The following is a 23,178-nucleotide window of genomic DNA, read 5'->3' as shown; positions in this document are numbered from 1 at the left end:
CAATCGATTTTGATTAAAAAAACAAACAAGGAAGGTGGTGGAAAGGCAATGTCTCAGGGAGGAAAAGGCTCCACCTCCCTGAAAGGCAATTGTTGGCAGCAGGTGACTAGAGCAGGCTTTGTCCATCACTTCTGATGGGCAATGTATGACACTGCTCCCTGTGGAAATCCAGCAGCTGGGCTGGGAAGGCACATGTCATGTCTGCTCCAGCTCAAGAACTGTGACTGAGGCTTGTGTGCCACAGGACACAGCTGGAGGGTACAGTTCCAGCTGTGGACAGGTACAGACTGTGATCTGCAGCACAGCTAGCTGTCTTCTGGATAGACGGCATGGAGCAGAGTTAAAAAAGAATCTTACTAGGCTCAGTGCTGGCACTGTGAGGAACAGGGGCTGGCCTGGTCCCAACAGTCACAATCAGTCACAACAATACTACAGCTGCACCCATTGTATGGAGAGGCCTGGCTGGATGCAGAAGGCAGGGAGTAGTCAGTCTCTGTTAAACCCAGAAATTTATGGGCCTCAGGAGGGTCGGAAGTCCAAATCTGTAAGACTCCAATTCCCTTACCACCACCAACACCCAGGGCAATAGGGCAGAGAACCAGAAGCCCCTTGGGGAAGTGTGTCAGTGTGAATATGGCATGATGTTACAGGGTGACCTTGTTCTGCCTTTGCTTGCATAGGGGTCTAGCCTGGCAAGTATCCATAGATGAGAACAGCAGGACAAATGTCTCCTGTTCAGAGACCAAATGCACAAGGAACTGTCACAGAAGCTGATTTTGGTTTGCCTGGCTAGGAGGGTGTACATGTTGTGATGTCTTACAAGGCTTGGTGCTGAGGAAGAAAGGGCTTCCCATTCCAGCCGGGAAGCAGCAAAAGGGATGCCCCACAGGCTTGGAGATTTTAGGGAAGGTGTGCTGATGAGTTCAGTGACCAACACACAGGAACCCTTTAGCTGGCTACGCGGGAAGCCTGGAGACTTGCTCCTCATTATCTTGGAGGTGAAGGTCCTCACTGCTCCTAGTAACATTGCATCCAGGGCTGGGGGGGATGTGGGGGGTGTGTGTGTGTTCCCTTGCTCCTGGAGGATTGGTAGGTGGTTCACATTGCACACGGTGTCACGGAGGGTTCCCCATGCCTTCTCGAGGCTTACAGAAAGTCGACAAGGCACCTTGTGCCTGGGGCAGTGGGGGAAACTTGTTGCTCCTGAAAGTTTATGGACAGTGGAGTTACCATTGCACCTAACGCCTGGCAGGAAGAGGTGGTGGTGGAGGAATTCATATTGCTTCTGGAGGATTGTGTGGTATCTGCATTGCACCGAACTTTGGAAAGGGGTATCCACTGCACCTAGTAACCGGGCAACGGGAATGCTCTTATTCCCGGGAACTTTGCGACAATCGAGTGCCCAGTATATGGGGGGTGGTGGAAGAGGAGGATCCCCGTCATTTCTGGAGGCTTGTGTGGAAGGTGTTCTCATTGCACCCAGTGCTTGGGAAAAGGGATCTTCATTGCACTTAGTGCTTGAGGAGGGCGTTACCCCATTGATTGTAGAAGACCATGGGCAGGGAAGTCCCTATTGCACTCGGTGTCTGGCGAAGGCGGGAATCCCTCTTGCGTTCAGTGCGGTGGGAGAGGAAGGTCTTCCTTGCTTCTGGAAGCTTTGAGGGTCGCTTTCCCCCAGCCGCCTCCATCGCCGAGGCATCCTGGGCGGAGGGCGGGCTTGGCTCCCTCCCTCCCTCCCTCCCTCACGGGGGTTTGCCCTGGGACGCGCCGGCGGCGCTGGGGCTGGCTCCTCGGCGGCGGGCAGGGGTCAAGGGCAGCAGCGGGGGGGAGATGCCAGCGCCGGGCCAGCGCGGAGACTCCGGCTGAGCGGGCAGCGCCGGCCCCTGGGAGGAACCCCCCCAGCCCCGGCGGCCCCATGGCGGGGCGGGCGCCGCAGCGCAGCCTCCCGGCGGCGGCGGCCGCCGCGCTCCTGCTCCTGCCCGTAAGTGCCGAGGCCGCGAAAGGGTGGTGCGGGGCAGGGAGGGCAGGGAGGGGGGGCGGGGGGGGCGATCCGCTCGGTCTGTGCGGAGAGGTCCGTCTCTGTGGCCGTCACCCGCGCTCTCTCAGGTCCCGCTCGTTCCGGGCTCTGAGACCCCGTCCTGGCGGCCGATACCCGCTCTCTGACAGATGCTGTCCGTCCCCGGGCGCTGCGGGACGGAGACCGTTACCGCTCCCGCACGAGTCCCGCCCGCCCCGAGTGCTGAGGAATCCGTCCCGGTGACCGTTGCCTGCTCCCTTACAGGTCCCATCCGTCTCCAGGCGCAGAAACACCCTCTCCCTGTGGCTGCTCCCCTATGGTCCCCTCAGAGCCCCTGGGCTGAACCGTGGTCCTTCTTGGTGTCGCCTTCGCTGTGACACAGGCTCCTTCCTGTCCCCTTTCCTTGCCAGAAGAGGTCCAGCACAGGGTCCCCACTGGTGTTCCAGCTCCCTGCCCCAGGGGAAGGGAGTTTTCCTGCCACCGTTCAGCCCAGCACTGCGTGGCCGTGGCAAGTGCCCGTAATTCCCGGCTTTTTGCAGCATGTGCTCAACATCGGTCGCTCTTTCACCGCAGGGATCAGCCAACAGCACTGGCGAAGGGCAGGGCTCAGCCCACGCATCCATCCAAGTATTTGCTCCCACTTTCTTCTGAGTGAAATCTAGGGGAGGCTTTTCCTCCTGGTCTTTTTTCCTCAAAAACTTCCCCCTGGATGATGCTGAAGATAAGATTGGCCTGTGTCAGACTGGACTTCAAGCAGCTTTCCCAGCCCACACTCCTAAGTCAGACTAACTTCTTTGGTGACTTGATTGTTTTAAGTGGTAGTTTCAAGTGTGGTAAATCATACCTGAGAAACAAATGTGAGATTAAGGAGGAGGTACATTGATCTTGCACAGAATCCATAAAGGCTGTTCTCGCAGCATTAAAAAGAGGCAGCGATCCTTCTGGATGGTGGTGTCACTGGCCCATCTTTAACGTTTCCTTAGAGTAAAAAGAAATAATCTGTTCTATTGCCTTATGTTCTTTTGTTGTTATTGTTGTTGTTTTGTTTTGTTTTCCTCTTTAATTTACAAAGAAAGATAGAGGGAAGCCAGGTCAGGAAAAGGCTCCAAAAGCAAGCAGCAATTTAATTGTAGAAGCATTGCAGTTTCTTAGACAACAGAGAATATTTTCTCAGCTTTGCCAGTGCCTTTTTTTCCCCAGAGATCAGCACATACGGGATCAGAGTGGCATGGTCTACACACTTGTTGTTTTCAGTCCAAAACCAGTTCTTCCTAATCTTTGTTTCTTAGTCCTGCTTCTCCTCCAGCCTCTGTTTTCCCATATTGATTCCTTTTGGTCCATGAAAATATTTCAGTTTATGTTCAGAGAGGGGGACTTCCTGTCAGTGAAGCGACCAAAAGTACCCAGGTACCAAGAGCTGCCAGACTAATTGTTTATCAATTAATCAAAAAAATGTGCTTCCTCTGTAGATGTAATCCATGGACAGTTTTCCAGTTCCTCTGTAACTTTGCATTTGACTTATTTCTGTGCATTTCGGTAGTTACATTGCTGCTTATAACAGCTCATAACAGCTGCTTTGAAGGAAAGAAAAGAAAAAAGTGGTGCAGATTACGAATCAAAATGTCAAGTTTCCATAAAATGTGTTTGGTCTGAGCGAAATGTGTACTTTGAGTGTATTTGTCCTTGTCCATGGCAGGGGGGTTGGAACTAGGTGATCTTAAGGTCCTTTCCAACCCTAACTGTTCTATGATTCTATGATTCTGAGTGTGCTTAGAGAGGAGCTTGTTTGGATGTAGCATACTTGTGTCTGATAGAGACTTGTGTGTACGCCTATGCAGTACATAGAAATAATATGTTGGAAGCCGATCTTCAGCCTCTTGTATAGAACAGCTCTTGTTGCTTCAGTGGTAGCAAAACCGGAGCTTTTCCTGGTTTTGGGGGGTGTGTTTTCACCCCAAAATGTTGTTGGTAAATCTTTATCTCTGCTTTACAGCTGGACAAAACTGCACCAAGAAGCTTAAGAGCAATGTTTTTAAAGCTTTGGCTCAAGTCCAAAGCTCTTAAATTCCTGTTTAACTTGAAAACACTTGAAAGTTGACTCGAAGTCAATGGCTTTACTCGCATTTGTGGATTTGAGAAAAGGCACAGCTGCTTATGGGGGCAGGCCCTTATGTAATTAAGAAAGCTTAATTTTTCACAGCAGCTGAGCAGTTGTGTTTGACAGGAACTGCAGCTTTACAACACCTATGAAATGAGGCAACTTTCTTGCACAGAATTAGATCAGCCACATGAAAACGCTGGTGCAAATAACCTGTCAGACTTCACAGGACTGGTCAGCCAAAGGGTGAAGACTTGCAGAGCAGGATCTGAGATTTATGTTCTCTTTAAAGGGTTTCTGTACATAGAATACGCTGGAAAATGCATTTACTTAAACGGGAAAACAAACAAACAAACCATAAACAAAGGCAAATTAATCTTTTGGCATTTTGTTAAACAGTCCTTGGTGGGTTCATGTAATTTGGAGGGGGGATTATTCATCAAAAGCAAAAGCAAAGCGTGCTATAATTCATATGCTTTCCTGAAGCTGTTAACACAACCAGAGCATTTTGAGTACATCATCCAGTGGTGACAAGTTAAATAATATTCCTGGTCTGAGGCTGTCAAAACTCTGTCCTACTGGGAATTAATGCAACATAAACATCTCTTTGGGAGAAGCCTTTCCTGGTGTAGTATTTTGTCAGGGTTTAAATTATAGCCATCTTGTGGTAATTCCTGGATGTCTGAAGGAGGTAGTTGCATGCATGGAGGAACAGCTGATGCTGGCTGACTGGTGGTTTTGCCATGAAACATTTCAGTGGTATTCATAGCTGCTGTTAGCTGGAAAGAAAGCAGCCTTTAGCTTTTATTCCTATAAGGCATCTTCTTACATGTTATTATTCTGTCAAGACTGGAGGAGAAATAATGATTAAGTCCTCTGAATGCTGTGGCCTTTGTGTTGCAAACCAGAGTGCAGTTGTGCCTGCCGTGCTTCTTGCATGCCTCTGCTGAAGCTGGTGGAGCAAGATGGTGCAGGTATCTCATCACAGAGTGTGCTCTATCAGGTCTAGTTCAATTTCAGCCTCATAGCTTGTAGCTCCACTAGTACATTAAAATTGCCAGGACAGCTCTTCAGCCTTCAGGCCAAATATCACAGTGTGGCTTGTGCCCATACTGTTAAGCTCCTTCAACTTCTAAAACGGGGAGATGTTGTGCAAGTTGCCAATTAAGAATGGTCTATGGTGCAGCCTAACTCCCAGATCGTTCTGGGAGCTGTCTGAGATACCACTACATTGCCTGGGGCAAAAATGTGGCCAGGAACCATTCTAAAAATTTAACAGTATAAATGATTAAGTACTTAAAACAGACCTTTGCACCGTTTGATTTATTAGCTTAGGTGGAGTATGCCCTACTACCCGTGCTCAGGGCTCTCACTGACTGCCTGAGGGAGGCATTTTCCTCTAAGGCAAACTCTTCATTGCTTCAAATTCAGCAGTCAGCTTTCTTTGTGTTAGAGATCGCTGTGGGATCCTGCTGGTGGGGTGATGATCTGAGATGACAAAAACAAGGTAGTGGATTATATAAAATTTTTAAGGAAGTGTGTTTCTGTTTTCTTTTTATTTTCATTTTACCCTACACATTAGTAAACCAAGTATTAAAAAAAAAAAAATTAGAACAAACATTGGCACATTTTTAGATTTCTAAAATAGTTCACAGATTTTATTTTTTTGGGGGAGGGAGGTGAGGAAATGTGGGTGGTAAAAACAGGCTGCACACACACTGCTGAACTCGATCCTTTTTAGTTTATGTCATTTTCAGGTTTGGAGGCTTTGGGGAAAAGCTGGTTTTAGATTAAAATTTTACACACTAAATGACATTTTTGCAGGAGTTTACTTTTCCACTCTGTCTCTGTAAATCGAAACAGATAGATCAAACCTTGATCATGCACATGTCCTTCTTTCTTTTAACCTACACCAGTTTTAATCCCAAAAGTAGTCTGCTCTCAATTAAAGCGCAAACATTGATTCTTAGATGTAAAGCTGGAGCTGTCCAGCGAGCTGTCCAGCGAACCACATGGCACCTCCTGGCCTCCTGTAAATATGTAGTGATATGTATCTGCATAAAGCACTGCATAAGCATTGTCTTTGCCTTCTTACCTTTCTGTCTGTAACAACCAGCCTGGACAACTAAACACTTCCTGCTGGTTTTCTGTATCAAATTATTTCTTTATGCAGAATCTAACATTTTAATTTTTTTTTGTGTCTTAATAGCTTTGAAAATAGCTGTAGTTGATTTGAGCTGGCGAGTGTCAGATAGAGAGCTTTATGTGGGGTTTTTGGTTTGTTTGGGGTTTTTTTGTTTTGTTTTGGTTTTGGTTTTAGTTTTTGTTTTTTCCTCTGAAAAGTTGGATAAATTTTACTTTGGCCCTTATTATAAGAGAAGACAAATAGAAACTAGTCGTTTACCATTGCAATAAGTCAGCTAACAAGCACTGTCCTTTGGATGAACGGCTGCTTGAATTTAATTAATCATGCCCAAATGTATGAAAATTTAATTTCCATTTTCTGGTTCCAGTGTGGGGATAATTGTTTGATGCTTCCTACAGTGCTGTTTGATGTATAGCACATCACGCTTTCATAATTACTGATCAGTTCTTTGGGTCTGGGATCGTTTGGGTGGGCTCTCACAAGCAGATGTTCTGCCAGCTCTACATGATCTTCACAAAGGCTGTGCCATTTGGGAAGTGCTGCGGAAGGGACAGTGGTGTTCTGAGAAAGCCTGTTCAGCGAGCTGGGTTTCAACATCCTATCCTGACCTCTGGCTCACGAGTACCTCATTGCTGTGCAAGTGAGCCCACGTTTGAGAGTCAGGTGCTGGGAGTGTGCTGCTCCTGCTGGCGCATGTCTCGTTCCCCAGACTGACAGCTTTATTGTGGAGCTAAATGGGTGGAGAACTTGGAAGCTGTCCTTCTCCAGGAATGATCAGTTAAATGGCACGTGTTTGCAGCGAAGTGTGGCTTGTTTTTACCAAATAAGAAAGAAAATCCACTGGCTATTTCAAGAGCTGAAAAGTACTTCTTCAACAGAGCTGTAAGAAAACGAAACTAATTAAAGCTCTATAAACTCTTGCGTAATCCTGGCTGAATAACTTATCTACTCTGGGTTGTGTATGTGGGAAAGTAAATAGCGAGCAACGCAGATGGAGATTAAAATACATTAGCTGTCCTCACTGCAATGCTAAACCCTTGCCCTAGTAATAGTAGCTGAAGTGCCAGAGAACTGGAAAAGAGCCACCTGCTTCTGTGGGCTATGGGATAATCTCTCTTGCTGTTACCCAGGTTCTTGGGATGTGGGAGGCTTTCTGAGTGCTGTTATCTCTGCACCACCTTAGTCTTGGGAGTGTTGCCCTTTACTGGGGTGGCTTTTCCAGTGGAGAGGAAGGAGGAAAGCAGGTAGAAGTGAATGAAAGGAAGTGTGCTGATGAGTTCCAACGGGGCTGCCAGCCAGGCTCTGTGAGCTGGCGTCTCAGTACATGGACTAAAGTATCGATTCCCTTTGAGTGGCAGTAGCAGACTCCCATGGCCCAGACAGCTTGAGTTTCAGGAGGCTTATGCCAGCACAAGCAGAGAGATGGCCTGTGAGCCAGCACCAGTGGCTGTACTTTGTATGTAGCCATCACAGGTGCAACCTTTCTACTTTCTCAGTTCCAGTCCTCAGGGGTACTTAGAGGAATGCTGTGCTCCTGCTGTTTCCTTGTTTTGGGGGTGAGGATGTCCAGGAACCAGTTTGCTCCTTCTGTTATTGACTGACTCTTTCAAAATGCAGAGGAAGGACAGGGTTATTTCTCTGACTGGCAAGAATGATGTCTCAGAGCACATTTTGACTAGGCAAGCTCCCAGTCAGATGGAGTGAGGATCTTTCCTCATCCTGCCTCATGTCCTAACTGCTGGGAGGTCAGCTATTCAGTCCATTTTGAACTTGAGAGACCTTCCCAGGTATAACAAACCCCTACTTTCTCAAAACAAGTGTCTTTTTCATGAATATTTTCAAATATTGTCAGACTTTAAGTATTTCAATCAGAATAAAAAATTAAAAGAAAATTCCACCCCAGAATCACAGAATGGTTTGGGTTGGAAGAGACCTTATAGATCATCTAGTTACAACCTCCCTGCCATGGACAGGGGCACCTTCCACTAGACCAGGTTGCTCCAAGCCCCGTCCAACCTGGCCTTGAACACTGGCAGGGATGGGGCAGCCACAGCTTCTCTGGGCAACCTGTGCCAGGGCCTTGCCACCCTCACAGTGAAGAACTTCTTCCTCATATCTAATTGAAATCTCCCGTCTTTCAGTTTAAACCCATTCCCCCTTGTCCTATCCTTATATGCCTTGTAAAATGTCCCTCCCCAGCTTTCTTGTAGACTATGACTTCTCAAATATGGTGGATAGTGGCTTAATCACTTCATCCACTGGTTCCCTCAGGACCTGTGGATACATCTCATCAGTCCCATGGACTTGTGCACCTTCAGGTTCTTTATATGTTCTTGAAGCTGATCTTTTCCTACAGTTGGCTGTTCACTCTTCCAGTCCCTGCCTTTGCCTTCTGTGATTTGGGTGATGTTGCTGGAGCATTTGCCAGTGAAGAATGAGGCAAATTGTTTTTAAATATGAAAAAATACCTTTTCATAGTATTTCACATAATATTTTAATTATGATTATGCAAAAAGAGTCTGAAATACTAGAAACATCAGTGAAAAAAAGCCCCTTCAAAGCCTCTAGACTGCTGATTATTGTTCAAGATGCAGTCTGTAATCTGTTAATTACAGCATTGCCAATAGAAGGGGTTTGGAAGTAACTGTTATCTGTCATTCTTTTTACCATAATGGAGGTATGCTCTAGAATCCAGGAATGAAAAAATAATTTATGCTGGAAGGAACTGCTAGAGATCTCTTGTCCCTTCACCTTCTCAAAGCAGGGATAATTCCAAAACCAGACTGTGTTGCTCAGGTCTTCATCCAGTGGACAGTGAGAGCAGATATCACTAGCCGATTGAAATCTTGATGCAGAATGGAAGATAGGGTTTTACCATTTTTTTAGGTGGCAGCATACTGGCAGAGACCTGAAAAACAAAGGTTAGGAGCTCATGTTTGGTGAGGTAGAATTAGGAGAGCCTGCAAAGGGAGGACCTGAAGTGTAGGGGCAGTGTCATAACACTGGATGCGTGAATGGTCTTTGCAGAGACCGTTCAGTAGATAGAGAGGTAGATGAGATGCCAGCATTCCTTTGGGTAAATGTGACTTTTAAACTTGAGCTACTCTGTGTTCCCTGTGTGTTTTGTCTCCAGTGCATAAATAATCTTGTCCTAGAGTACATGTTTAAAGCAGAGATGCTGGTTTGTTCTATGATAGTACTTTTTTTCTTCCATGGAGTATGAAGGAGCCTAAAGCAATGTCTTCTGAAATAAGTGAGTAAGGTGAGTCACATTTGAGCTGCTGAGGGGATTCACAGTAATGTGAATTGATTGAAAAGATTGGGGAAGAATTAGTCAAAGGTTTGGTCTGAAGACCTAGACAAAGGGCAGACATGAAGGTGAGAGTGCTGTGAAGGGCTTGCTCCCCTTCCAGATTCGGAATATAATATATATTATCCACATATATGAGACATGAAAACCAAAACTCTTCAAGGATGTTGAATTGAAAAGTCTTTCCATTAAACTATTTTATTTGAAGACAGCTGTAGCCTGTGATTCAAATGCTATTTTGCTCCTTTTTAGTATCTGATGTTGTTTTGGAAAGGCGTGGAGACTTGGTTGGACAAGTCCAGCTCATGGGTGGCCTTAAATAGTTTTGCTTTGTATGCTGTGACTCAGAAAGTCACTTAGCACATGCATGGTTTTCAGTTGATGAAGAACATCCCATCTACACCCTTATTCAGCAGGACACATGAGCAGATGCTTAATGGAGACAGATCTCCGAGTTTCAAAGACAACAGTGAAGTTCAGTGGTGGGCTTAGTATAGCAGATGCTTGAGTTCTTTTAATTTATTTCTGAAGAAAGATGTATTTTATTTCATGCTTAGTCTTGAGCATGTGTTTAGTTGCTTGTTAAACTGAGGTCCTATTTCCATTCTTGCAGACTTTATTCTCTTTCTCCACACTTCCTGGAAGAGCTGAAGAATGCATGCTGGCTTCTAAGATTGTAGAGCAGTGTCTCCTGGATCATTTGGGGTTCACTAGCTAGTAGCACTGTTATCTAGCTGCTTGGATTAGCTTAGGGACAAGTAATGTCAAGGAGTTGAAAGAGCTAAAGGATAACTCGAAAAGGAAACTGTTTTCTTGAACTGTGCTAGCAGTCTTTTCCTTTTACTGTAACCTTAGCTGACTCAGGTTTCAGGTTGCAAGTTCCTGTGAAAACTTGTATTTAAACCTTACATTACAAATGGAAATTATTTTTCTAGTGAAGCAGAGCCAAGTGATTGTATATTGCCAAATGCTGCGGTACTAGCAAAGTGAAGTTACTGAGTTGAGAAAGGCTGAAAATGTCTTGAAACAGAGAACTGACCTTTTTTGGTTCACAGAATCACAGAATCCCAAGGGTTGGAAGGGACCTAAAAAGATCATCTAGTCCAACCCCCCTGCAAGAGCAGGGTAACCTACAGTACATCACACAGGAACTTGTCCAGGCGGGCCTTGAATATCTCCAGTGTAGGAGACTCCACAACCCCCCTGGGCAACCTGTTCCAGTGCTCTGTCACTCTTACAGTAAAGAAGTTCTTCCTGATGTTAACGTGGAACTTCCTATGTTCCAGTTTACACCCATTGCCCCTTGTCCTATCACTGGATATCACTGAAAAACGCCTAGCTCCATCATCCTGACACCTACCCTTCACATATTTGTAAACATTGATGAGGTCACCCCTCAGTCTCCTCTTCTCCAAGCTAAAGAGACCCAGCTCCCTCAGCCTCTCCTCATAAGGGAGATGTTCCACTCCCTTAATCATCTTTGTGGCTCTGCGCTGGACTCCTTCAAGCAATTCCCTGTCCTTCTTGAACAGAGGGGCCCAGAACTGGGTTCTTCAACAAACAAAATATTTCCACTGTGCTGGCCCTCTTAGCTCTGTCCTTTAATAAGCATCTCTTTTGCCTGCATCTTGGGTATGAAGTAACCCATGCGACAGTGAATATATATTCATCGTGGCCACAGAGAAGACTACCTTCCCCTCTTCTTCTAGCCTGTTCTCTGTTTTCACTCTTAAGTAGCATTCTTTACCCTTCTGGTTGTGCATATTCCTTCAGGTGATTCCTTCAGTAGTCAGCAAATATTCTAGTTCTCCTCATTCTTTCTCATGCATTAGCATCTCTTAGACAGAAAAAGCTGCTCCAATGAATGTTGGCATTTGTTATGAGTACATTCCACTGAATACCTGGTTTTGTCCCAAAGAATCTGTTTTCACATGCAAGCACTGGTGATGGCAGGAGCCCCCTGAAAGACTTCCCAGATGCCCACCCACCCTGGAAACTCTCTAGCTGTATTCAGACAAAGTATGGGTTTAGTCAAGGAATTGTGGGATTTACTTTGATTTTTCTCTCTCGAGCTCTTTCACTAATTATATATTCATGGTAAGTTTTGATGTGTTTCTCTAAAATGAGGTTCTCGGACACAAACTTACAGTTTTTGCATTTAATTCATCACTGCTTTGAGACAATCCTTCCCAAAGGATCAGAAGAACATTCGATCTCATTGTAGAAATGGTGCATTTGGACAGCTTAATTTAATCTATTTATGAAAATTTATTTTATTTGCATTGTCTACTTGAAGAACCAAAAATTACAGGTTTTCCTTTCTCTCTTTTTTTTTTTTTTGTTTGTTCTGGGGCAAAACTACAAAGTAGCAGCTCTCTATGTGCTGAAGGCAATTTCACTGTACTGTTGATATTGAAATGAGGTAGAACTGAAGGCCCTGGCACTCACAGATGTTTTACAGAAACCACTGAGAGGTGGTGCAGCAGGAGTCTTAAAAGTAGCGCTGTTTCACGGAAATGAAGGGCAGGAATAAACATCCTCTTCTCACGACCTATGCCATTACCATAACTGTCCACTCAGTAGGAGAAAGTGCTTTGACTTTGTAAGGAGCATAGGTGGCTTGTTTAGACTGAAACTCCTTTTTTATGTGGCAACGTAGACATGAGATGAATCCTCCTGTCACAGAATCACAGAATCCCAAGGGTTGGAAGGGACTATGGACTGAGCAAGTGGTGTTGTTTATAACTACAGAATTGTTTGGAATGTCCTCCAAATAATTGTATGATACGTGATGTCTTCCTGTCTTCTGAGGCTGTCATCTTTAAGAATGTTTTTACCTCTCCTTTTGTAATATATAGTATGTAAAGAAAATTCAGGAAGGATTCATCTACGTTACATTGTCCTTATAGTGGGTGAGACCCAGCTAATGCAGTCAGTGGAGGTCAGGGACTGCTTCATTTCAGCTCAGAGATTCAAAATGTGGCAGATGAACTGCATCTGAAAAAAATTCTACTTCTCTTCTTGAATTGCAAAGGAATCCCAAAGTGATCTCTCTTTTTGAAGTCTGAGCTCTTTGAGATAAATCCCACTGCTTATCTGTGAGTGGCTTTCTGATGAGATACTGTTATAGGTTGAACCCATGCTGAACCCAGGACATAGGTCCATGGGATAGATTTCTGTAGGACCTCATAACTACTAGATACTACATATTTTTAAAAGGGAGAGGTTTTGCTCTGTTACTTCGCTCAGATGTCAGTGCCTCTCCTTTTGTTCAGCATACCACCAGCAGGTGTTTTACAGCAAGGCATAACAACTTTTTCTGAAAAGATGGCTTTTATTAGGCAACTAGAATATTGTGTCTGGGAATTGTTATGTAAGAATGGGAAGGTGGAGCCTATGCATCTGTCCATGTTTGGCAGCATTCGCTCTCTTCAAGCTTACCTCCCCTATCTTGGCAACACATCTTGCACTGTCATATGTCATCTTTTTCTACTTCCACTCTTCCCTTCAGTTTTCAGTTATGCTGACCTCTTCCTCTCTGATGCTCCTTGTTGTTAGATATTTAAACTTACAAGATGTTTTCCATCATATCTCTGTGGTAGCCCTATGCCTATAATGACAGGTTTGGATCCTATTTACAGCTTTGGGGGCTTGTTGATATTACTGTAGTCATTTATTACATGTTTGAAAGAAGAAAACAACCTCTCCAATGCAGATGTGCACAGTACCAGTGTTTGCTTTATCTGTTTTATCTCTATCTCTCTATCTCGCTGTGTAGTGGAACACAGTAGTCTTCCAAACCAGGACTCTGTTAGTTCTTTTTAAAATTAAGTTACAGTTCATTTTTAATCTACATTAAATAACCACAAATTCTGGTAGGAACTGAGTGGAGGAAATACTATGATGGGTCAGATACTTGTCTATGTCCAGATCTCTCCATATGGATCTGTTGAGGCATGCTACATGTGTCATATAATGTTGCATATGTATTTTTGTGACTTCATGTTAGGAATTTATGAGAGTACTTGTGTGACAAAGAACAAATTCTGTCTAAATACGTTTGCAACATTGGCACACTTCCGTTTACAGGAGAACACACACTACTATTAGTGTCTTGTAACTTCTAACAGTGTAGCATAGCAATATGTTACTCTCTCAAGTTCCTGCCCTTTTCATCTGCCCTCCCCATATCTAGAGCCAATCTCATGGTAAATTCCTCTGTGTCTTATAGTTGCATGCCCTCTGACACACATAAAGACCTGTCATAGATCAGTGAAGAGCAGTTACCATGGCCAAGGGGAAAAGTCTAACAAAATGACCATGAGAGATGCAGACAGTGACACACTAGAACAATTAATCAGTTACTTTTCTGAATGTCCTCTCAGATATGATCAGGAAGTGGACCAAAGTCTCCATATATTGTTCTGAGGAGTCAGAACTGGCCTGCAGACTATTAGCTGGTACCCCTGCTTTAGAAATGATTACCTTTTCATCTTAATCTCTGGCTCAGAACATTATTTTTATTTGTTCATAAATGTCCGCAGTGGCTCAGAGAAATTAAGATAGACATTTCTGTGCATGTTTCAGGTAAATGTGCAAGAAAACGTAAAACTGATTTGGTGGGAACTGGGCATGGAATACTAGCTATCTTAAGAGAAACAGTTTGAGTAAAGGAGTGCATTAGCTACTACTACTACAAGCAACTACTATTTTGAAACAGATACACAGTTACAGGCCCAATTATTTATCTTTAACATTCTGCACTACTTACATGTTTGGTGTTTTGGTTTCCTTTTTTTTTTTTTTTTTCCCTGCTCTTTTTTTTTTTTCCTTCTCTTTTTTATTTTAAAAGGGCTTTTTAGGCTTTGGGGATTTGTTGAAACCAGGACATCTGCTTTACGTACAATTTTTTTAAAGTATTGTGCGTAAGAAAGCTGTTCACTGTTGATAGTGGAGAGAAAATGAAAGCAAAAGTAACATAATATGTGGAAGGTGCTTTTCCCTCCAGCCAAATGACCCTAAGCTGACCCTAAAGCAAATGTGACATTTAACCTTTCTTGTTCCTACACATGCTGTGCTACGCTTGACCTCTGCCTGTTCTTTCCCATCATCTTACGAAGCGGACAGCTGAACATGCAGTGTATTTACAGTACATGGAGATGGCTCAAGTTTCTTCTTTGAAGTGAGACAGTGCTTTGGCCTGTGAGGTAGCAGAGGGCTGGAAGGATAGAAGGGAAGAAATGTCTCTTCTGTGTCAACTCACGTGGCTGAGTCTGACATGAGACATGACCACTACAAAGTCTGCTTTCTGGCAGGCTGACTGGAGCTCTGTGCCTTTCAAAATGGCATCTGCCCTGCCTGCAGAACAGAGCCATTACCTTTCTCTATCTCCTTGACATGACCATGGCTGGTCAGTACCCTGGAAGGCTTTGCTATTGGAAGTGAGAGTTCAAGTCTCCCTGGAGGAGAAACAGCAGCTTCATGGTGTTTATTTGAAAAGAGTAAAGTCTGGGAAAGGCTTTTTTTCTTTTTTCTTTCTTTTCTTTTGTATTTCAAGACTTCCTGTTTTGTAAAATAACAGCAAAGTGAAAAATAGGTAGAAATGTTCTTGCACAAAGAACAGTTGTTCTTTAGAGACCAACATTGCTGATGAATTCTATTGTCATGATCATTTACTCCCCTTCTTATTAAGTGACAAGGAATTCAGTGACATAAAGAGGGTTCTGCAATCACTCAACACATCTTAAAGCACTGAATGTAATGTCAACATTCAAGGACTATGGTCGTTTCCCTAAGGAAAAGCTGCCTATGTTATGTTAGAGTCATTCTGCATAAATAAAAAAGCTAAGACCTTTTTTGTGTGTGTTACCACAGCTTTATACCCCCTTAGAAATAGTCCAGAAAATTTTGTTTCATAGTTTGAAAATGGAAGTTTCTGTCATTGATGTGTCATTTCTGAATTTTCTCACCACAGTTCTGCCTTTCTTAAAGGGCTTTTCAAGAGCTTCTGTTGCTCCAAGCAGTATCCTAACTCAGATGTACATTGAGATGTACAGTTCTGTGAGCTTCTCTCCACTGCCTGCAATGGGCACTAGAGTAATTTCATTTTTTAGTGTGAAAATAGTAACATGTTCTTTGGATTCAACACTAAATATACATTCCTTAACATTTACTTGGGCTATACTATTATCCTGTTCTGATCCTGCAGCTTTCTTGAAGTGCCTGTGTTGACATTAGTGCTCTTTCTCACTAGCATTTGCATTCAGTGGAGGGTTCAGCACTCTTGAGTTCTGAGAGTCATAAATTTGTGACTAGAAAAGAGACTAAAACTAGCTAAAAAGAGCCAAGGATCACCTTACAGGGCTGCCTATTTTGCCTTTACAGTCAGTGGAAGCACTTTCCTCAAGCATTCTGAATTGTCCTTTTCCAATTGCTGTCTCTCTTGAACGTGTAAGGACCTTTAGTGGGAAATGATTCATCTTCTCTCTTTTAGGCATCTACTTTTAGGTGACATAATGTTAATGTTATTAAGCTCTGTTAATGCTATTGACTAGCTTCCACAAGAAGAGGTCCAGAATAGGTGGTTCATTTGTAGATGGTACATTTAGTCAGAGGAATGCCACCTGATGTCATGGAGCTAAGCAAGTATAACTAAATTTTCGCTGTCATGAGAGAATGTCTGTTTATGAACCAGTTTTGAATGAGAACTGCAGTGAAAGTGCTGGGGATTATTGTACTCATGAAGGAGAAAATCTGTTCTATGCTGGTGCTTTACAGTTTGTTTTGTTTTCTGTCTGTTCACCCAGATAGTTCTCCACTGTGAATCTTCTGTGAACCTGCCGTTGTCTGTTCTGCTGGAAAAGTACTGTGAAGCTTTGTCGGCCCGCACCAATGTCACAGGTATTTATTTCTCCATTTCTTGTTGGCTTCTTGTTACTGTAGGATCTGTTTTCAAAGTGTCCTTGTTCTAGGAACATCTTTCCCTGCTGAGATAAACATAGTGCTTCCAGTCTTGGGTTTTCATTTTCGTATATGGTGGAATGACATGGAAAGAACACTTTGAATTTTGCCCACCTGGAAGGAACTTCAGGTGAACCATTAATGACAGCTGGTTTTCATATTTTAATCTGTTAAACTGACTATATTCTGAATGATATGATAGTTGGAAGGTTAGTACAGTTAAAGGGTCTTCATCCAGACTGGTCCAAACTCATTGCCAGAGGTTGTTTGCATTTCTCTGAGTGCAGCATGGGTCATTGAGGCAGGATAGGCAGACATGTGGATGTGCTAGTAAAATCCAGTCCTTGTGTGGAATTCACTGTTGAAACTGGGGTGCTCATTATGCTACTCTGATTTGATTGGCGATAAATTAAACTAATTTGCTCAAGTCAAAACTGTTTTGGCCATTGGTGAGTGATCTCTCCCTCTCCTTTTCTTAACCTACATGCCTTTTCTTGCACTTTTCTTTCCCCAAGGAGATCCATATTGAACAATCTTTATTTCTAGCTGGGAGAATAGAAAACATTCAAGTTTTGTAATTGGTTATCTTCCCTGTCTCTTTTCCAGAAGATGCTGTTAATTAGTCCAATGTGTTAATTTCCTCCCCCTATAATAACCAACTTCACCCCCCAAATATGTTCACATTAAGTATCCTAAACAGATGGCATAAAATGCTTTTGAGAATTTCATGTGTGTGTAATTTCAATGAATTGCTGAGTGAATTACATTGTAAATTCAGTCTGAAGTGATTTAAACCAAGCAGATCAGATTTAAACCTTCAGATCTGGAAGGCAGTATAACTCGCTCTCTCCTTTGGGCATTGTTTCCTTGAAAAATCCTTGGATGATGCCTTCATAATTGTTTGAGTGCAGCTTTTGAACTTAATAAGATTGTGTGCTTATATTTGTGGACCTAAAGAAGAATTTTATATAATTATTACTTTGCTTCCATATACAAAAAGAATGGGTTGAAATGGCAGGATTTTTCTACAGTGACTCAGTTTAAGATGTTTGTGATGTTTTAATCTCCTGATATGGTTTGGCTGGAATTACAATAATATCCAGGATTACTGTAATTCTATACATGTGTTATACATGCACTGAGTTATAGCTTGTATATTTATAGGAACTTTGAGGAAGTGAGTCCACAGTTCATACTGATGTTCCATGGATTTTGTCATGTTTCCTTTCACATCCTTTGACCTTCCCATTTTGTATGTTTCCTTTGGTGACTATAAGTCCTGTATTACATCTGATCCTACTCAGTTTTGATCTCCATGGAAACCTTTTGATCACACTGTTTGGTCCATTGACATATTTGGTCACACAATGTTTAAGACCTCGTTAACAGATGTTGCATCTGAAAACAGGAATTTTGTCAACGCTGAAGTTTCTTTCTCCCCCCTCTCCCCCAAAGATGGATGGCCAGTACTACTGTGCTGATTGTATCAGTGTAAGAATTGTATTCTCTTTCTTACTCTTCCATCATTTTGAAGGTTATACTTTGCATTTATGGTGTTTAAGGCTATTCAGAAAATCCCATAAAGGAGGGATAGTAGATCGGATGTCATGCATTTCCTTTCATGAAGTCCTGGGATGCACTGAAAGAAAAGTTACTTGTTCCCTCTGGCGACTGGATCCTCTTGAGGTATGGGTGGATTCCTTGCCGTCATTCTGGTCACTTTGTACTATAGTGAAAGACTGTTGTCTCACAGAAATGGTGTAAACCTGATTCTGTGTGGTGCAGAATTCAACCTGGAGAAATTCTGGCTTATACGACTCTGATGTTGTTTACTCAAGTCTCTGAGGAAGCTCTGATTTAAGGAACATGTTGGTGGGTGTGGGAGGAATGTATCCAGGAATGGATTCCAACATACAGATCCTCAAACATGCTTGTCAAGTCTCCAACTAATCTGACATCATTTGGAGATTGCCATAATTTCCTGTTACTGGGGCATTGTCTTATACTAGAGGCTTCTCCAGCACATGACTGGGAAGGCATGAAAAGTTCTTTGTTGAAAAGTTCTTCTTATTCTTTGTTGAACCTTTTGTCATGGTAGAACCCTGGTAGTCTGCTCAGCACCACACAGCCACTCACTCTCCCCTAGTAAGATGGGGATGGGAATCAGAAGGGTAAAAGTAAGAAAACTTGTTGGTTGATATAAAGACATTTCAATAGGTAAAGCAAAAGCCACACACAGAAGCAAAGCAAAATAAGGAATTCAGTTACAACTTCCCATCAGTAGGTTCAGTCATCTGCAGGAAGGCAGGATGCTATCACTGTGAACATCCCCCACTTCCTCTTTCTTCTCCAGCTTTATATGCTGAGCGTGTCATCATATGGTGTGGGGTCAGCTGTCCTGGCTGTCACCATCTTGACACTGTGCATCCCCGGTCATTGGGGAAGAATATGTATGTTGAAGCTAGCTACATTCTTCACAATTCTTTTGTTAGCTGTTTAGGTTTTATAATTTCTTTTGGGCTGAGCCATGTATACCCTGGCCTTATGCTGTCTGGCTAACTCGGGGAGACACACTCTTCTAAAGAGCTCAAGGAGAAATATTTATCCTACCAGTTGATCCACTTAAGTGTTGGTAGGTACTTACCTAAAACAAAGGCCTCCATCTGTCCCCTTTGCATTGAAATAAAGTCAGTTTTGCAACAGTTGTGGTCAGTCACAACCATGCATTATTCTCTGAACTTCACAGGCACATCACCCTTGCCCATCTCCTCTGAGCTTTGTTCAGTTGTAGGGGTTTATTCGTAAGTCACAACTGGCCAAAGCAAGGTTCCTTCAAGAGAAGGATTTATGGAATCTAATGCAAACTTCCTCTCTGCTCACTGTCACACTTCAGATAAGTTCTTAATATGGCTATCAGTGTTATCAAGACATCTTGCCTTGAGGCCTCATGCAAACCAACTACAGACAGCCCTACGCTATCACTTTTCAGAGAAACTGTTCACAAGTACGCTAGACAACAGTAAAAGCAATTTAGGAGGGGGAGGGAGAACCTGAGTACTCATGTCTTTGCAGGTTATTTTTTAAGTCTATATTGAAAGACAGTAGCTGATAGCTGTGTGTCTGGTGCATGATCATGGAATCATAGAATCAGTCAGGCTGGAAAAGACCTTTAAGATGAAGTCCAACCATTCATCTTCATTCAAGGAAGAAAACTTCAGAATTTGATACTATATTAGAATTAAAAGCTAATTCTCTCAATCAACGCAAAAGTGCTCCCTCCATGAAAACAGAACAAAACCAAACCACATATGTCAGGGTTATTTCAGACCTTGGGACACTGCTCCAGTATTATAGATCTGGTTCTGTTTTGACCTACGAAAAGTACATTTGTACAGACTGAATACATATATGTGTGTGTCTTCAGAGGAGTATATGGATGTGACTGTGTTTCTGTATAGTGGTGACAAAACCCACATAAATTGGGGAAAAATAGCATCCAAGAATGTGGATTTCTTGTTGAAATAAAAATTTGAAAAATGTCTTTGGAGAACCAAATACATAATTTTATCACTATTTTATAGATTACAAGTATCTTTAATTTGAAATATTCATGCATGAAAAAAACTAAAAGATTGTAAAGCTTCCTGTCAAATGTTAAAAACTGACAAGTTCATTTTTCAGAAAAATATTCCCATCATTTTGATAAGGATGAGTTTGAAAGCTTGATGCTATGTTTGTGCAGTGTTTCTGCCAGTTTCAAGTTGACCATTTATTACAATGCTTTTATTTCCATAAGTTTTTGTTCTGATATTGTCCCCAACAGATTTGCCTTTGTGAACAAAGTGCAAGTGTCTCTGAACAAGGTTTTAGAACAACTGTGAGATAATGGACCTGGCAGACTCTGTGATCAATTTCTTTTCTAAATTATTCCTGTCTTCTTGGAGATCTATTAGAACAAAATGTGAGCTTTCTGGGTTTGTTTTTGGAGGATTTCTCTGTGCTACTTTACTGGAAAGGGTTGCCTCATCTGTGACTAGAAGACTTTCTTTTCATTCCAGATTATTTTTACTGTGTTCATTTCTAACCCAGAAGCAACACAGGCTTTTTCTCAAGTCAGTCACCATCCCTATTGTAAGGGTCGTGATCCTGTGTATGACCTGTCTGTGGGAAAGATATTCAGTGTTAAGCTGTTCAGTTTCTTACCAAAACTTGGTAAACAGAAGTTAACTTGACTACCTGGTTAGATTTTTTCCTTGACCCACTCCTTCTATCTGATTAAGCCTTCTCTTGCAACTCAGAGAGGTGTGACCATCTTGGGCTTGCAGATGTATCTGTATGGCTTTGTGTGCTTGTCATAATACCACTGTCCTGATTTGCTGTTAATAAAGACTTGATTGGGTCATTTCTGCTTAATGCATGAACATTTAAATAACATTTAAATCTGAGCTCCCATTATTGTTAGTGGGATGGGATTTAGTTGCCCTTACATCAGTGCCCAGTGCCCTTTAAGATGCTTTAGGGTAACCAAGACCTGCAGGGCTGATAAATATGACAAAGAATCTACAAGAGACTTGTGCCCTCTAGAATAGCTGATGCTGGCTAGAAGGATATCTCATGGCAGTTGTGGCATCAGGTGCCTATGTGTAGCCATCTGAATCCTTCCTTAGATCTCTAATGGCTGCACTATATGAACTAGTTAAGATGAACTAGATGTGGAACTCAATCTAGACATCCTTATATAGGCATTCCCACAGAAGAGGTTAATAGATATCTGCAAATTTAACACCGTATAGCGTGTAGTCTGCAAGATGAGAGTTAAATCCACATTTATAGCTCAAATGAATACATGGATTCTTCTCTGACAAGTGATATAACCACAGACACTTCAGCACCAAAAAAAAGTCATGAGTGTTTTACCTTGCTGCCCAGACTGCTCAGTGCACACAGGCTGTAGATTTTGCTTGGCTGAGTGTTGTTAATTCTCAGTAGTCAATTTCAATCAATCATTCTTTTAGTAGATGAAAGCTTCATGACAGACAAGCATATTTGATAACTTGCACTGCAAAGGTGAGGCACTCATTACTCGGGGGGTTATTTATTTCTGTACATTGCACTATTCTGTTTCTTGGAAACAGAAGTTTTGACCTCATTACATCCCTAACTGTTCTTCCACAGTAGTGGCATGGCAGCAATTTTCACTGTTTTCCTTCTGATTTTCCCAGCAGGTTACATCAATGAACACTTCCATTTATAATGATACGTGGACAAGCTATTCATTCTAACATATGCTTTGCACTCTTTTGGCTCCTGCCTGCTGGCTGAAGCAATGTACACTGATCCTGACATTGACTTTGGGGCACTTAGGAATGTACTTTCATCATATCCACACAACTGAGTTACAGCTCACAGGCATAAAGTTAACCTAGCATCACGTTTGCATGATCAAAGCTCGAGCTAGACACACGCAATCTTCCTTGTGTTTCCTATTTTCGGATGTCGCAATAACACTATTTAAATAGAGGTGATGATGTTGGTTTACTTTCCCACTGCCTCAAATGACATACCAGGCAGTCTAGCAGTGCTTTCTTATACTCCCTGAAATAAGCTGACTGCGTTGTATGTTGTTGTACAATTTGTATTACTGTCACTGGTCCTTATAATTTAAAAAGTTGTATTTCTTAAGCTGCATTTCTGGTGCAGTTCCAAACTGAGGATATGGAAAAACTCTCACGTATTAAAAAACTATGTAGACAGACCAACAAGTTCTATGGTCCACTAGAGATTATTATTTAGAATCATAGAATCATTTCGGTTAGAAAAGACTCTTAAGATCATCAAGTCCAACCATTAAGGCTACCAAGTCCACCACTAAACCATGTCCTTAAGCAACACATCTACTTTGTACATTGGCTGTACAGAGAAAATGTACTTACAATGCTTTTGGATTCTGTATGTTTGTATGTTTGTATGTTTGTTTGTTTTTCCCAGTAAATGGTTTGTAGATGGGGTATAGAAACATATCTGAAGGTTCCCACATTTACCCTAGGTGTCCAGAGGGTGACAAATTCTTACAAAATGTACAGCAAAAACCTTCTAAGCTGTGTAAATGGGGCTTTAAAGTGCACAGGTATTATAGTGATGAGAGCCACACAGAGTTTGTTTTTTCCGGGGGCGGGGGCAATGGTTTGGTTTTTTTTCACATAAGTAGCTGTTGCTTCTAGTCTGGCCTTGTGCTGTTTTTCTACATGTGAAACATGTTAGAGTAAGAAGTTGCTCCAGTGCCTTGATCCTATGAATAGCTGCTTTTATAGAACCTTAGGAAACTACAAAATGAAGTAATCTTGGCTTAGAAGAGGGACCAATTACACCAGAGGCTGTGCTAGTGATTTACGATGAAATATTAACTCCCCTGATATCAGTAATCACTTTCCTTGGACTATACAGGAAGGTAACTACCCTCTGAACATCTTAAAACTGCCTCTCAATGGCATCAGCTCTGAACTGACTGAAAATCTGTAGCATCTTCGTCTGGAGTCACTAAGGTGTTTGGTAGGTGGGTCTGAGGGAGATCCTATGCTTGTGTTAGGTACTAGAAGCATTTACAGTGATCAACTCAATGGCATTGCCATGGTGGTTCCATGCTGCCA

General features: G+C 42.5%; 1 protein-coding gene across 1 annotated transcript in view; it reads left to right on the top strand.

Annotated features, from left to right (window-relative positions):
- The first annotated feature begins 1,840 nt into the window (after positions 1 to 1,840).
- The window catches only part of CRHR2 (corticotropin releasing hormone receptor 2), a 149,480-nt gene continuing 128,142 nt past the window's right edge, over positions 1,841 to 23,178 (top strand). The window contains exons 1-2 of the mRNA XM_065669265.1: positions 1,841 to 1,981; positions 16,378 to 16,471. Of these exons, the coding sequence (XP_065525337.1) occupies positions 1,916 to 1,981; positions 16,378 to 16,471 (160 nt within the window). The 5' untranslated portion in view covers positions 1,841 to 1,915. The remainder of the gene's footprint in view (positions 1,982 to 16,377; positions 16,472 to 23,178) is intronic.

This window comes from Lathamus discolor, chromosome 2, assembly GCF_037157495.1.
Source record: "Lathamus discolor isolate bLatDis1 chromosome 2, bLatDis1.hap1, whole genome shotgun sequence".
NCBI lineage: Eukaryota > Metazoa > Chordata > Aves > Psittaciformes > Psittacidae > Lathamus > Lathamus discolor.
This window is presented reverse-complemented; position numbering and strand designations above follow the sequence as displayed.